Genomic DNA, 16,484 nt, shown 5'->3' on the forward strand with positions numbered 1-16,484 from the left:
GTCGTCTGTGACTTTGAACTTGGTCAGGTCCTCATTAGTCATCCCAACCAGAGGCTTATCCCAGGACTGTGTACAGAGTTCTGGCTGGGGGGGGGGGGGGGGGAGAGGGAATTATTCAGCCCAAAGCAGAAACAACAGCATCCACTTCAATTAAAGAAGAAACAAATGTAACAGGATGTGAGGAGTTGGCCGCGGCTTTAGGAAGGACAGAGGATCCAGTCCCCAGAGCCAGTCACAATAGCCACAGAGTGGGAGACCAGCTGAGTCTCCCACTCCTTCCCATTGCCCCCTCTAGAGTTGGTAGCTCTCACTGGGGTGGGAGGTTGGCAAATCTTCCATCCCATGCCTCCTCTGGCTTTGAGGGACTCTTTCCAGGTTGGGAGATGGGGCTCCAAGGGCGAGAATATTCCCAGACAAGGGTAGGGAATCTAGCGTTGCCAGACAGCCCAAGAATCCAGTCAACATCGATCCCGGGGAAGGTCCCTGTCAGGAAGCCACTAGGCATGTTCCATGTGACCTATTTGCCTTCAAGTAATTTCTCCCAGAAAAACAAGAAGGCCAGAGCAACCTTATCCTGTGAGGATCACCTGGAAGTTTCCCTCACTCCGAGAAACACACTGAGCTGTGGAAGCGCACTGTTTTATTGGGAGTCTGACTCACTCTGGTTTTCATTAAACTCTTGCTGCACCTTGAGTGAGATTAATTTTTTTTTCCTTTTTGAAAAGAAAAGATTGCATTTGGGATGGATGTAGGTCAGGTTTTCTAAACAAATATATTTTTAACTGGCTTGTTGAAACTCAGTGCTCCCAGTGCCACCTCTACCTGCTCAAGTAGACTGGCAGGGCTAACTGTATTTTCTTGCTCCCCGGCTTGGGGCTTCGGGATTTTGGCCTTGGCAGTTATCTGGCCAGCAGGGAGTGTCACAACAGTGGGTTCTGTGCTTTCCTGTCGACCTTTGGGTTTTTGACTGAAAGGAATAAAATGGTGACCAACCTGAGAAGTGGGCTGGGCTGGCGTGCCCCACCCATGCTCCCTAAACTGCTAACCAGTACTGATGGGAAAACCCAGCTCCACGCAGGGGAAGCAGGTTTGTGTAGGTAAAAGGGCTACATTGAACCTGGCAGCTTTAGGGGTTTTCTTGGGGCCACTGATGAAGACAAAAGTCCTGTGTAGGCCCATTTATGTTTTGTCCGTTTGGCTCTTCAGCTCTGGGAAACTGAAGCCAAAGCCTTCTTGTGATCGATCCTAGGACTGGTGCGTTTTGAGTAGATAAAGATATACTTCGGAATTGGGACACAGTTATTGCGTTGTGTGGCTTAAGTCTTTCATATATCTTAACATACAGTGAAAAAATGTCCCCCCACTTGCAAGCCCCTTGTAGACGAAAGGTCCCAGCCTATCTTCATTCCTCTTTGCATACATGGACTATCTAATACATGTTTTCTGCAGTGCCTCTCTCTATATGCATACACACACACACACACAGAGACACACACACAGTGTATCTATCTATGTATTTTACTTCCTTTTCTATTGCAATTCCTTTGTAGTGAACTGTGGAGGTTCATTTGTTTGTGACAAAGTTTCTCTTTGTAGTCAAAACAACCTGGAATTTGCTATGTAGCCCAGCCTGGATTCGAATTTACAATCCCTCTCCTCCCACAGCTGCCTCTGAAGTACAGGGATTACAAATTGATGGAGGAGTTATTTTCATTTAATACAGAAACTGCCTTGGCCCATTTATAGGCCAGCCCTTAGGTGGGTGGAGTAAACAGACAGAATGCTGGGAGAAAGAAGCCGAGTGAGTGAGTCGCCATGATTCTCCCACTCCAGACAGACACAGGTTAAGATCTTTCCTGGTAAGCCAGCTCGTGGTGCTACACAGAATATTAGAAATGGGTTAGATCAATATGTAAGAGCTAGCCAATAAGAGGCTGGAACTAATGGGCCAAGCAGTGTTTAAAAGAATACATTTCCGTGTAATTATTTCGGGGCATAAGCTAGCCATGCGGGCGGCCGGGTGCCGGGGACGCAGCCCTGCCGCTCATATTACAACAACAAATTATTGTGGAACTGTTTCCTCGGAGATTGAAACAATCCATCCTGCAGGGAAGCTAGCTCCTTAAGCAGGAAGGTAAACAAATTAGCTTTAGGAAGTTCCTGAAACTGACCATATTCACTAGGCCCCTCCCTGCCAGAGGAAGCAATAGAGGCAATATTTCTCAGAGGAAGTAAAGCTGGGCTGCACAAAATACTCTCAGATGAGTTGAGCTTCAAAAAAGACTCTCAAAGGAAAAAAGCCTCAATGGCCAGCTGCTTGGAAGAAGCAGAACCCGGCTGAGCAGACCAGAAGAGGTTTAGACAAACTGTGGCACCTGGAAAGGCCACCCTCCAACCCAGCAGCATGGGCAGTGTGCTTGAGCTTCCTGCTTAGTGAACTCACACCACGCTGTGCTTTGGTGATGCCACTGCCTTTTGAGGCATTTCTGCTCCTGCAAGTAACCCCTCCTTGATATTCTTATAAATAGTCCCACGAAAACACATTGGTTCACAAAATTGGACTTCAGTGGTATTCGTACTTCCATCCGTCATGGGTTCCCTAACTGGGATGAGTAAATGTGTCTCTGAGAAAGGTTTTGTCACACCACACAAGTGTGTGCCACCACGCCCTGCTAGGAGTTAATGTATCTACACAAGTGAGCTCTTTTTCCTTTCAAAAAAAATGACTCATTGTACGCCAAATTGAATGTGGTTTAGTGTTGATAACTGTGTAGGGCTTTCCCAAGAGAAAGCTCACACATCAATAAACAGTCTTTACTAGAACATGTTTCCTAATCCATCTTTCCATGTTCCTCTCACTTTTTAAAAGGTATGTGTGTGTGTGTGCGCGTGTGTGTGCGATGGCAGGTGTGTGGAAGTCAGAGGACACCTTCGTGAAGTTACTTCTCTCCTCCCGCCTCTACGTGGATTGCAGGGGTTGAACTCCAGCTTGCAAAACAAAAGCCTTTACCCACCAAGCATTCTCACTGGCCCTCCTCTGGCTTTTTAATAGAGGCACGGGTTTTTATTAACCTGTTTGTTTCTAGTTTTCCTTTGTTTTGTTTTTGCAATTATTAACAGCAGTGTTGAACATGGAGCGATTGAGGTGGGAGGAACATGAGTTTGAGGCCAGTCTTAAATTTCGAGGACTGAAGTTGCTAGTGAAGGAAAACTGCCACTCTGAAGTGGGATAGTCGCTGTCAAACTGTCTCCCAGCTAGCTCTACCCGGTTATTGGTACCGCACAGTAAGCGGGTGTGGTTTTAGTGTGTCTCTCATTCACATCATTAGCACTTTAATGTATCTTTTGTATTTATGTGTGTGTCATATGCACACGCATGTGTGCAGGTGCCTGCACCTGTGTGTGCACCTGGAGGCCAGAGGAGGAGTCCGGTGTCCCGCTCCACCCCTCTCTGCCTTTCTTATTCCCTTAAGACAGGGTCTCTCACTGAACCAGGAGCTGGGCTGGTAGCCAGCTATCCTCTTACCCCCTCCTAACGCACAGCCTGGGGTTACAGGTGCATGTGACCATCCCATCGTTCACCAGACATTCTGGGGATTTGAACTCGGGTCCTCATGCTTTGCAGCAGGCCCTCTTGAAACCTCTGACTCTTAAACATGTTTAGGATTCATTTGCACTTTCTGTACCTTTGTTTTGATTTTTGAGATCAGGTCTCACTGCATAGCCCAGGCTGGCCTGGAAGTCACTGAAGACTAGACTCACCATTCTCTTCATGCCTCAGTTTCCCACGTGCTGAGACAAGAAGCCGGTGTCACCAACATTAGCTGTTTTTAAAATAAAGCCTGAGTATTCTCATTTTCTTTATATTTGATTCCCATTCATTCTGACTTGGATTTTTTAAAATGATTTTTCGAGACAGGATTTCTTTGCGTAGCTTTGGAGCCTGACCTGGAACTAGCTCTTGTAGACCAGGTTGGCCTTGAACTCACAGAGATCTGCCTGCCTCTGCCTCCCAAGAGCTGGGAATAAAGGTGTGTGCTAGAATCCCCCAGTGAGGGGCTGTGGTGTGGCTCAGTGGTAGAGCCCCTGCCTAGAATACCCCAGTGAGGGGCTGTGGTTTGCATGGTTTTATACATACATAAATAACCTTTTGATCTTCAAGATAAGAATGTCATATCAATAGCAGAGATTAACATGAGTCAGTACAGTGTGTGTGTCTCTGTGTGTGTGTGTGTGTGTGTGTGTACAATGCCTCATCTAAGAAAACCCACGCAGCAGAGGGGAAAAGAAACAAAAAACATTCTCAAAGCATGGTTGAACTATTCTCTCTGAAAAGTATGGTCACTAAGAAGCATTCTGAATGTCTGGTAACACCAGGAAGTCTTCAGTGTGGCATTTTATATTTGTGGAGTAAATTAAAACAGCTTAAAATGTTTTATAGTATATAAAACTATAAAAATAATAAAACTAGTAAAGTAAGGTTCTTAAGATATTTTTATAGTTTATAAAACCACAAACATAATAAATACATACTTACCTGTCCAAAAAGTGCAATAGCTCTGAGTACTTAAATTACAGACTTCAAAGCTATGCTCTTTCCCACATAGCCAGAAACCTTAATAGGTGTGTGGTCCTACTTCTTCCTATACACATACATTTATGAATTTAGTGAAGTTTTGTTTCCTACTTTTTTGTTTGTTTGTTTGTGTTTGTGGAGATAGGACCCTGGTTGTCCTGGAGCTCACTATGTAGACCAGGCTGTTCCTAAGCTCATAGAGACCCACCTGCCTTTGCTTCCTAAGCGCAGGGATTAAAGGTGTGCACCACCACACTTGGGCTTGTCTCCCCTGCACCTCCCCGGTCACAGGGATTGAATTTGGGCCTTATGCATACATGGTAGGCAAATGCTTTTCTACTGAGCCAAGCACCCAACCTTTCACTGGTGAATTCTAGGCAAGTACTTTTCCACTGAGCCACGCCCCAGCCCCTCACTGGGGGATTCTAGGCAGGGGCTTTTCCACTGAGCCACACCCCAACCCCTCACTGGGGGATTCTAGGCAGGGCCTCTACCACTGAGCCACACCCCAGCCCTCACTGGGGGATTCTAGGCAGGGGCTCTACCACTGAGCCACACCCCCAGCCCCTCACTGGGGGATTCTAAGAAGGGGCTCTACCACTGAGCCACACCCCAGCCCTCACTGGGGGATTCTAGGCAGGGGCTCTACCACTGAGCCACACCCCAGCCCTCACTGGGGGATTCTAGGCAGGGACTCTACCACTGAGCCACACCCCTGATCTGCAGCTGTGCTACATTTACAGCCCTTTTTTCACCTTTTGAGACAAGATTTCACTCCATTGTGCCAGAAGGTCTTAGATTTGTAATCCCCCTGCCCCTTAACCATTCCAGTAGCTGGGGTGGTGGGCCTGTGCCACTAGGCCTGGCTTACATTACGCATCATTAATGCTTTCCTAGCTGAGTGGAAGCAGCAGGTCGTCCATCCCACAGCTTGCTTTATCTGCCGTCAGGATGCATTCCGTTGTCATTCCAAGCGTAGTGACTTTTGAAGTCTGCCTTTCCCATCTGACCATACACTGTCACAGACCCTAGAAGACTGAGGAGAGCTTCCTTTAGGGAAAAACAATGACTCTTACCCAACACACCTGAAACCAAGTAGCCCACCGTGTGCCTCTCTTTTCCCCCAGAGCCTCAATGTCACACTCCGAAAACATTTCACTCTCTTTGGGGGTCTTAGACTTGGAAGAGTAGAGTCTAATAAAATCAAAATCAAAGGACTTACATTGGTATCAGCCGCTTTTTAATCTCTTGATTTTTTTTCACAAAATTTGGTTTCTTACTTTGTTCAGAATTTGTTTTAACCTACCTTGAGGGCATGAAGTCTTGGGATTGACAAAAGACATGATAGGGTCAGGACAAGAGTGAGTTCAGACGAGTGTGGCCGCTCCATGACCCCTGCCTCCCACAGGAGCCTGGGCCCCCAGGGAACTAATGCCCAGCCTGTCCGGGTTCTACATCTGGCTCAGCTGGGCCCTCTGCTAGCTGTGCCCTCCAGACCCATCTTACAACAGAGCCAGGGCAGCTTCAGGACCCAGCTCTGGGGACCTTTGCTGGGAAAGACTCTTGTCCTGCCTGGATTTTCCCCCAGAGAAAGAGGCCCTTTCTCCTCACTCCAAGGCATTTTTTCCTCAGCCAAGCCCCTGGGGATCACATCTGCTGGAGGGGGCCCTCTTTCCAGTCAGCAGTAGGCACCTCTGCATGCAGTCCAGCCTTTTGGGAACTGCTTCAAGGGGTTCTGAATTGGGTCTGCTTCGGAGACAGGGACTGGCCCTGGGGGTCAGGTCTTCTTCAGCATCTTCAGGGCTACCCTTCAGCAACCCTCCTTGGCTTGAGGACAAACCGAGTTCTAGGAGGATGTCTGGGTAGCTGCTTTCTTCCACACAGTCCATTCTGTGTTCATTTAACAAATATTTGAGGCTCTCCTCTCAGCCAAGGCCTGTTCTAGCCAGGGGAAATATGCAGAACAGGACAGACAAGGTCCCTGCCTTTGTGAAGCTGGCATTCTAGTGGGGGAAGCCAGATAAGGAACAAGCAAAATAAGTCAACAAGCGCATTCTGAGTGAGCTAAGAGGAAAATAAAGTGGTACGGTGGTGGCCTAAGTGGCGTGGGGGAGGGTACGGCTCACACCTTCTGAGAAGGTGGCTCTCAGCTGCCAGGAGGAAAAGGGACTGTGCCAACACAGAACACTCCAGGGAACAAGAAAAGCAAAGCACAGCCCCAGAGGCTGGGCAAGCTTGTAGGAGGGGAGGCAGGAGTGGATTCATGCTATGCTCTTCCAGAACCTTCCTTCCTCCCTCATATCCAAGGTGTTAAAGACCCTGACCAAGTGTGTTGTTTTGAAGATACTGGGGAGGGGAGTGCCTGCAGTTCCCATCTGTAGACAGACCATACACTGTCACAGACCCTAGAAGACGAAGGAGAGCTTCCTTCAGGGGAAAACAATGATTCTCAACCAACATGCCTGAAATCAAGTAGCCCACTGTGTGCCTCTCATGTTCCCCATAGCCTCAATGTCACACTCGGAGGACAGTGAGACAATGGGGGAAGCTCAGTGAGAACATGGTGTACTGCAAGCAGGTAATATGGGAAGGAGGGATGAATTATGGGGTGTAGATATGGAGCTGTGTCTGTTGTCAGGGACTGGACCTAGGGCTTCGTGTGTGCTGGGCATGTGCTCTACTGCTGAGCTACACCCTCAGCTCTCTTTTTCTTTTCATTTTGAGACAAGGTCTCACTAAGTTACTGGGGCTGGCCTTGAATTTACAGTCTCCCTAAGTAGCTGGAATGACAGGGTGCAACTACCAGGCCCTGCTGCTGTCTCCCGACAGGATCAGGGACATCTACATAGATGCACTCACTGCTCTTCTGCTGGCACCGAATAGCTGCTAGCCAGCCCACGACACTGGGACTCTACCTGGCATATGTCTGGCCCCACACCCAGCCTCAAGCACAAGGGTTTGCACAGTAGCTGGCTCCTCGTGCCCTCCTATGGGGATCCCCTTTTCTTAGGAGTTTCCTGACCAAAAGCTCAGAGCCAGTTACCTATACTCCCATGGGCCTCTTTACCACGTGCTAGCCCATATGTGTATCCCCATGCCCAGTGATTGGCAGGGCAGAGGTGGCATTTCAGCTCTGTGCTATGGATGCATTGACCTGCCCGTGGACTAAAGACCCACCGGGAAGGCTCTAGGACAGGGAAGAGGAGGGACACTGTTGGCTTTCATAGCATCACTATATATATATGAGACAGAATCACACTGTGTGGCTGTGACTGGCTTGAAACTTTCTTTGTAGATAGACCAGGTTGGATAAAACTGACAGAAATCCACCTACCTCGGCCTTTCGAGTGGATTAAAGGCATGTCCCCACCCCTTTACCCACATCACTATTTCTCTAAAGCTGAAAATCTGGTGCTGTAGCACATTCTGAAATTTGCTTTTTGTTTATTTTGCTGTACTGCAGAGCCACACTCAGCTTACTAACGAAGTCAAGGCAGGTGTTCTACCACTGAGCCACACGTCCAATTCCTTCCTAGTGGAGTCTAGGCAAGTGCTTACCACAGGGCCACACCCCTAATCCCTCACCAGCAGATTCTAGGCAGGGGCTCTACCACTGAGTCACACCACAGCCCCTCACTAGGGGGATTCTGGGTAAGCACTATCACTAATGTTATTTAAGACAGGAAATTTAGAATAAATGTTACATAATGGTTTCTAGGTTGTGGTTCTGGTAATTTTTGGAGGATGGAGTTTGGGTTTGGTCTCTCTCTCTCTCTCTCTCTCTCTCTCTCTCTCTCTCTCTCTCTCTCTCCACAGTGTTCTTCTGTGGCTTTGGAGCCTGTCCTGGAACTCGCTCTGTAGACCAGGTTGACCTCAAACTCAGAGAGATCCACCTGCCTCTGCCTCCCAAGTGCTGGGATTAAAGGAGTGCCCCGCCACCGCCTGGCTTTTTTTTTTTTTAAGGCAGTCTCATTATGGAACTCAGGCTGGCCTGAAACTCACTGTGTCGCCTCAGCAGGTCTTGAACTCTTGGTGAGTGTACAGAATCTGTGATCCTCCTGCCTCTGTCTCTGAAGTGCTTAGATTATAGCCACGTGTCCGCAAGCTCTGACTGAGTGGTAATTTAATAAAACATGAAATGGGGGCTGTGATTTGTACCATGAATCTTGGTCACACAGGCACATGAAGAAGAGGTGCCCATACCCAGCATTTGCTTTAATCAGGGCTCCTTGCCCGATGGGGGCTTTGGGGGCCATCAAGAAGCTTTAACAGCAAAAAAAGTATCAAGAACTTCTCTCTCAATTTGCTAAACAAAACTAACAATGAATTTTTAAAACTTTTCTGCAGTTTGATCTGAATTTTTCCTAGAATCTCTAATGTCTGCTTTTACTTATCTAACCGCTTCGAGCCAATGGGCAACATGACATAAACAGCAGTAGAAATCACACGCGTGCTGTAGTCGGTGGATGGGAAGAAGAAACCGGAAACACTGCTTCTCAGAACTCAGGATTGTTTTTTATCTATCGCATAATTATGATCTTATGTGGCATCCACAGTTATGTTTCCTAGCAGACAAATCACTGTTGGGGTGTTTGGTAGAGAATAACCTCACCTGGGTTTCCTAAGATCGGGCTGAGAAATCTGGCATAGTGCCACACCAGGCATCCCCTAATCACGCCAAAGTCAGTTCCTCAATGTGACAGATTTAGTGTATGCTACTGGAAGCCAACAGGGCCGAGAACAGCGCAAGAGGGTCCTATTCATCAGCATCCACAGCATGCCCAAACAGAGCTCAGCACGTTCTCCCTTATCCTTCCACATGTCCTACAACGGGCATGTGGAGAAATTCCGTAACTTGTCTAAGTTCACTCAGCTAGTAAATGATGAGGCAAGGATTTTAATGGAGCCCCTCATTCACTCAGGGCCTCCTGATGAGATAGGGCATGTAATCTACCGGGTGATGACCGTAGCTTCTCCAATAACTAATAAACGATGGGTAAGAAACACTCCACTCCGCCATAACTCACGTCAGTGCCCTCCAGGGGCTTGGAGATGTCCCAAGATGGCAACTCCAGTCAGAAGCCTGGCATCTTGCTTAAATAGGTCCTGCCCTCTGTCCCCGTCCTAGAGGGCCTCTGTAGCCTCATACCTGGAGGAGTAGGTTGAAACAAGTTCTTTCTGTGTGGCCTAGACTGTCAATGAACCTGTAATCCTCCTGCCTCAGCCTCTAGAGTGTTGAGATTACAGGTATGTAGTCCCCATGGTTTCTCACCTAAATAAAAGCCCCCCTCCATTCCAGCCAGAGTAGACCTCTCAGGAACCCAAATGGGACAAAGACGCACCCAGAGCAGCCACCAGAGGATAAATGCCTCTGAGATAAAGCCTTCTTTCCCTTACCTAGTATGGCCTTGGCCATCAACCCAACCCTGTCTGTGGATCCAGTCTTATCTAGGCCCCTCCCTAGCTCGCCCACACTCCAGCCTGTCAAACACCTTGTCCTTTGTTACCGGCACAGGCCCTGTGCGGAAGCCTCTCCACCTTTGCACCTGCTGTTCCCTCCTTCAAGGGGGGAAAAAAAGAGGCTTTCCTTCCTTATCCTTCCAGCGAATTCCTGCCTGTTTTCAGGAAATACCTCCAAGGTTCACTCCTACAGGAAGCCCTTTTCTCACCTCATGTTTCAGTCTGCCTCTGTGGGATTCTACAAACTGAGTTCTGTAAAGATACATGGTGGATCCTCACTCCCCTAGAGGCTGGAAATCTGAGACCAAGTCAGCGGCTGGCTGCCTTCTCCAGAGCCCAGTATTGGCGGGGGCTGGGTGTCTCCATGGTATCATATAGAGCCCTAATCCCCGTTTCCATTTCCAACGCATGGGACCATTTCATGGGGATGGCTTGGCCCCTGCTCTTTTGGTGTCTCCTCTATGATCCTCTTCTTACCAGCTGACTGAATATGACATGTCTGTCCCTCTACCCCGGCCCCTCCCAACTGAGAAAGGTAAAAGGATCCTGTCAGTTATTCAGGAGCTGCAGGTTTTGGGGTGGGAGCCCCACTCCCCATCCGTCACCTCACGCGCTCCTCACACCTTTCCCATTGATGACTTCATTCCTTGTGCTCCAGCTTCCTCCAACCCTAAATTCCTGCGCTTGCGCAAGTGAGCACAACCGTGGATACGTCTGGTGTCAGCCTCCTGCTTATGTCTCTCCTAGCTAGGAACTTTCTCACAGCGTTCCCTTTCCCCTCAGGGGGAAGACAAACAAACAAACATTATTTTTAGCTTAGTAGAAAGCTGAAGATCCCATTTGGCTTTTCAGGATTTCTCTCCAGGGGACATGCCACAGGTGCATGGTATATAAACGGGTCGCGCATCTGGCCCAGGGAACGATGCGCCACTCACATCAAGTTATTTATTTAGTGTATCTGCTTTTTACTCTTTCCTTTCAAAAGCACCAAGCTAAAAATATCTTGTTTATGCGCTCTGGCCCGAAAATGAAGCAGTTGGGCCATTAATCACCGAGAATATGTTGAATGGGAATTTGATTAAAGTACAGAATGCGTTCTCCAGACGAAGTCGGTTCTTTACTGTAACCACAGTGGAAGCACAGAGGGCCTCCCCAAGTGAGTGAATTGTTAGTCGCGCCTCCTTGAGCCTCCTGGGCGGATCGCAGCGCCTTTCCTGGGCTAAGAGGGTCATTGCATAGGGGGTCTTAACCTGCGCACCCTGGAGTCTCAGAAAAGGGGACCCCCAGCCTGGAAGGCAGACAAATGGGGCTCGGGAAGATGTCAGGCCTCAGCTCAAGAAGCCACAAAAGATTCCTAGGGTGCAAAAAGGAGACTTGGGTGCTCACCAGGCCCCAACTGCCCCCGACCTCCGCTGCCGCGATCCAGGTGGAGAATGAACCGGACGCCACGTGGCTGGGGAGCCTCTGCAGGCAAACTCCTACCCACAGCTGAAGAGACTGCAGGCGGCGGGAGGATCTCGAGGACCCGACAGTGTGTTCCCAGTGGGTGCTCAGACTCCGTAGCCAGGAACTGGACGCCCGGGCTATGGAGATTAGTGCCCACCTGTATGACAGTAGGGAAAGAAAACCGTGGCTTCAGGCCCCTGACTATGGGTCCCGCTTGGGGATCACGCTCCCGGAGTCAAGTTCACCTCCTCACTCTCCCACACCCTGCTCCCTCCAACACCCTGCCCTCTCCCCGCCCCCGCGCGCTTGCCCTAGTGTCCTGTTTCGCGAGTCTCGGAGGACCCACCCGCCAGTCCCGAGGGGCGGGGGGGACCCAAACACTTGACCAGAGGCTCCACACAGGGTAGCAGCACCCGCCTTGTAAGCCTAGCAATCCTAGCGCTCTGACCTGGAGACGTAATTAAAAAGAAAGTTTTCCAGCCAGAGCGGACGGACCGGCCAGGTCCTCCGGGCTCCCGGGTTAGCGGCCGCCTCCGCTCCCTGCTGGGTCCTAGCGCCCTGCTCTGAAGATTCCCGTGGGACCCTGGGGTAAAGACGCTGGGTGGAGAAGAGGTGCTCTGCCTGGATCAGTGGGGTCGCCTGGAGTTCAGAGATAAAGACGCACAATCTCAGCGCTCTGGACCTCGCCACTCGGCGGTGCGCGCGAGGTTGCTGGTCCAAAGCAGTCCCCAACCTCACGCTCCTCTGCTCTCATCCACAGCTGGGGACAGGCCTAGTCCTAGCTTTTAAGACCAGTCTGCACCACAGTAGCTCAAGACTGACAGTCTCTCTCCACCCGCTACCCCTCCCTGCTCGGCCTCTGGATGCTCCCGGGCTCCCTAGTGTTGGCTGGAAGTGGGTGACTTAGGGAGGCTTAAAGGAGGGGCGCCCAGCCACGGACCACGTGTGTGCGGGGGCGACAGCGCCGCCAGGGTGGAGCTGAGCGCAGGCCGGGTTGCCTTGCAGCGCAGGAGGCTGTGGGCGTTGCGCCACCGCCTCTCTCCTTTAGCACTGTGCTCCCGCCCCACTCGCCGCCTTGGAGAGGCACACACAGAGAGGGGCGGACTCTAAGACCCAGTAGGCCCCATCCTGCCTTCGCCCTCGGTCCGAGACCCGCTTGGACACCAGGGGGCGATGCCCCGACCTATATAAAAGCGGGTCCCGCGCGGGCCTGGCCATTCGCGACCCGGAGCTGCGCGGGCGCGAGCTAGTTGGGGCTCTGGGTGGGCGGCGGCAGCAGCGGCGCCACGCGCAGGCTGGAGGCCGCCGAGGCTCGCCATGCCGGGAGAACTCTAACTCCTCCATGGAGTCGGCCGACTTCTACGAGGCGGAGCCGCGGCCCCCGATGAGCAGCCACCTCCAGAGCCCCCCGCACGCGCCCAGCAACGCCGCCTTTGGCTTTCCCCGGGGCGCGGGCCCCGCGCCGCCCCCAGCCCCACCTGCTGCCCCAGAGCCGCTGGGCGGCATCTGCGAGCACGAGACGTCTATAGACATCAGCGCCTACATCGACCCGGCCGCCTTCAACGACGAGTTCCTGGCCGACCTCTTCCAACACAACCGGCAGCAGGAGAAGGCCAAGGCGGCCGCGGGCCCCGCGGGTGGCAGCAGCGACTTTGACTACCCGGGCGCCCCGGCGGGCCCCGGCGGCACGGTCATGTCCGCGGGGGCGCACGGGCCCCCTCCCGGCTACGGCTGTCCAGCGGCCGGCTACCTGGACGGCAGGCTGGAGCCCCTGTACGAGCGCGTCGGGGCGCCCGCGCTGCGGCCGCTGGTGATCAAGCAGGAGCCCCGCGAGGAGGACGAGGCGAAGCAGCTGGCGCTGGCCGGCCTCTTCCCCTACCAGCCCCCGCCGCCGCCACCACCACCGCACCCGCACGCGTCTCCCGCGCACCTGGCCGCCCCACACCTGCAGTTCCAGATCGCGCACTGCGGCCAGACCACCATGCACCTGCAGCCCGGCCACCCCACGCCACCGCCCACGCCTGTGCCCAGCCCGCACCCTGCACCCGCGTTGGGTGCTGCGGGCCTGCCGGGTCCGGGGGGCGCGCTCAAGGGGTTGGCTGGCACGCACCCTGACCTCCGCACGGGCGGCGGTGGTGGCGGTGCCGGTGCGGGCAAGGCCAAGAAGTCGGTGGACAAGAACAGCAACGAGTACCGGGTGCGGCGGGAACGCAACAACATCGCGGTGCGCAAGAGCCGAGATAAAGCCAAGCAGCGCAACGTGGAGACGCAGCAGAAGGTGCTGGAGCTGACCAGTGACAATGACCGCCTGCGCAAGCGGGTGGAACAGCTGAGCCGTGAACTGGACACGCTGCGGGGCATCTTCCGCCAGCTGCCGGAGAGCTCCTTGGTCAAGGCCATGGGCAACTGCGCGTGAGGCGCGCGGCTGCGGGACCGCCCTGGGCCGGCCCCCTGGCCGGGGACTCGGAGAATGATTTCGGGTCGCTGGATCTCCAGACTGCCCCGGCCCTGAAAGCCAGGACTAGGAGATTCCGGTGTCGTCTGAAAGCTTGGCCTACTCCGCGTGTCCCCTCCCTTCCTCTGAGCCGGACTCGGTGTGTCTAAGATGTGGGAGTCAGGCCGTGGTTTCTTCTTGAGACGGGGAGACTTTACCGCGGAGCTGAGCTGGGAGCCCGGCCATTCTAGTATTAAGGAAGTAACCCTGTGCCTTGGATACTCAAAACTCGCTCCTTTTCCTACCGAGTAGGGGGAGCAAACATGTGCCTTGATATTTTATTTGGAGGATTCCTGCCTCCTCTGAGGCTGCAACAGGCCCCCCACGAGAGAATGAAGGGTGCAGGCCCAGGGCAGGAGGAAGATTCAGGAAGCTGAGATCCCGGCAGCGCTCTGCAGCGGCCCCTCAGTCCTGGTCCTTAGAGGGGAGGGACTTAGGGAGTTGGGGATTTAAGTCTAAGAGTGCCCCCCACCCCAGCTACTTGGAGGTCGAGGGTTCCTAGTTCCTTGCTTTTCCACCTCCACCTTCACTCCCCACCTCAGCTTGCAACAGGCTAAGTTTCCTGGGTGAGTTCATGGAGGTGGGTACCACCCCCAGTCAGACCAGAAAGCTAGGTTGTTAGTAAGCCTTGTGGATAAGGGGGTAATGGGAGACAGGAACCCAGGTTTCTGGTCTTGGGGGTGGGGAAGGAGAGACACCGGGACCATCAGCCTTGTGTGTACTGTATGTCGCCAGCCGCTGTTGCTGAAGGAACTTGAAGCACAATCGATCCATCCCAGAGGGACTGGAGTTATGACAAGCTTCCCAAATATTTTGCTTTATCATCCGATATCAACACTTGTATCTGGTCTCTGTGTCCCAGCGGTGCCTTGTGCAATGTCAATGTTCATGTCTATGCTAAACCACCATTTTATTTGGTCCTTTGTTTTGTTTTGGTTTTGCTCAGATTCTTGCCAAAATGAGACTCTTCGCTGGCGGCTGGGGGAAGAAGCTGAGGCTCTCTTTCCTTTTTGGTTTAGGGATTTTGTTTTTTTCTTTTGCTCCCGGAGGACCAGCGAAATGAAGTGGGCCTCTACCCTTCCCCACAGTGGTCCAAGGGTGTCCTTGTGGGTCTTAGCTTCCTCCAGCTGAGACTGCGCCCAGCCCTCTTCCCCCGCCCACCCCCACCCCCAAAGGCCCTGACTCTGGGTCTGGAAAGAAAGCCACCTCCAGCCGTTTGTGCACTGTGGCTAGGAACAGGGGTGGACTTCTCTTTGTTGCGGGGAGGGGGAAACACACGAAGTTTCATGCTAGATGTCGTATGTATTATATCTATAATATAAACATATCAAACTCAATTTTGGTGTCTTTTTACAACCAGAAAGGAGCCACATGTAAAGTGTGTTCTGGGTTCCGCTTGAAAAGGAGTTTTCTGTGTCTGAGGTCTTAAGTTTGCATCTCTTGAGTCTCTCTTTACCTTGGTGATGTGTGTTGGAGGGTGGGCTGCCCCCCAAGGAAGCCACATAGCAGTCAAGGAATAAGGACTCTAAGCTGAGAATGCCCGGAGTCAGAAGACTGAGTTCCTTTGGAATTTGAGGGTGGAGGGGTAGTGTTGTCTTCAGATTGGGGTCTCTCTTTGCACCCCAAAATAAGAGGGACCCAGAAGAGAAGCACTCTGCCTGAGGGGCAAGCCCACCCAGAAGCTCTCTGTGTAAGAGACCCTTTGGCCACATTCCCAAATCACTCAGCTCCTCACTAGAGAAAAAGGCTTACCTGTACCTTTGCCCAGCCTTCCAGTGGGGCCTTGGGAAACAGGACTCTTCACCCCTCCCTACTTTGCAGACTCCAAGGATGTCCAGAAGGACAGCTTGCAGGCTGAGCACCCCTTTGGACCTGCCTTACTTCAGCTTACCTAGGGAGGGGGGCCACAGCCCACATAGCACCTGTCTAGGATTTATTAGTCCCACTTTCTCCATCCTGGACCAAGCATTGGATTGGCATTTAATAATCACACACCCACTGCTGCAACTGCCCCATAGGGTACAGGCATTCCATTGGCTGCAGTAACAGCCCAGTAAGGAAAGGGTGGCCTTCATTGCTATCCCTGCCTAAACCAGGCAACTGGGCTCTTTTCACCTGGCGTGTGATTGCTGAACAGCTTACACTACATACTGGTGAGAAATAGCAAGGACTTTTAAATTTTGCACTTTAGAGTTAGCAGCCTTGGCCGACAACTTGTCCATCCGGCCAGCCCTTTCCCCCTCTACTCTCTGTCCTGGGCTTCGCTCTCTCCTCACCCATGGCTGCCCTTGGCAGAGGAGAGGCCACAAACCCAGTGAGGAGGCGGTGGCCTGCCTCATCAGCCTGGGAACTAAGGAGGCAGAGCCCCACCGCCTGCCTAGAGGCTGGGGCAGGCCATGGCTTGCAGGCCCCAGCAAACCCTCTCTGAGTTCAGTGCGAATTCCAGTTTTTCTTGTTTACAGGGAATGATCCTTGACTTCCCCCTTTGCCCCCAGAACAGGTCCTTGG

The 16,484-nt window shown here is 52.2% G+C and overlaps 1 protein-coding gene across 1 annotated transcript; it reads left to right on the forward strand.

Moving 5' to 3' along the window:
• The first annotated feature begins 12,678 nt into the window (after positions 1 to 12,678).
• Positions 12,679 to 15,304, forward strand: Cebpa (CCAAT enhancer binding protein alpha). Its single transcript, XM_057763155.1, has one exon. The coding sequence runs from the start codon at positions 12,825 to 12,827 to the stop codon at positions 13,896 to 13,898; it is 1,074 nt and encodes a 357-aa protein (XP_057619138.1). The 5' UTR covers positions 12,679 to 12,824; the 3' UTR covers positions 13,899 to 15,304.
• The last annotated feature ends 1,180 nt before the right edge of the window (positions 15,305 to 16,484 follow it).

Source organism: Chionomys nivalis, chromosome 2 (assembly GCF_950005125.1).
Source record: "Chionomys nivalis chromosome 2, mChiNiv1.1, whole genome shotgun sequence".
Classification (NCBI taxonomy): Eukaryota; Metazoa; Chordata; class Mammalia; order Rodentia; family Cricetidae; genus Chionomys; species Chionomys nivalis.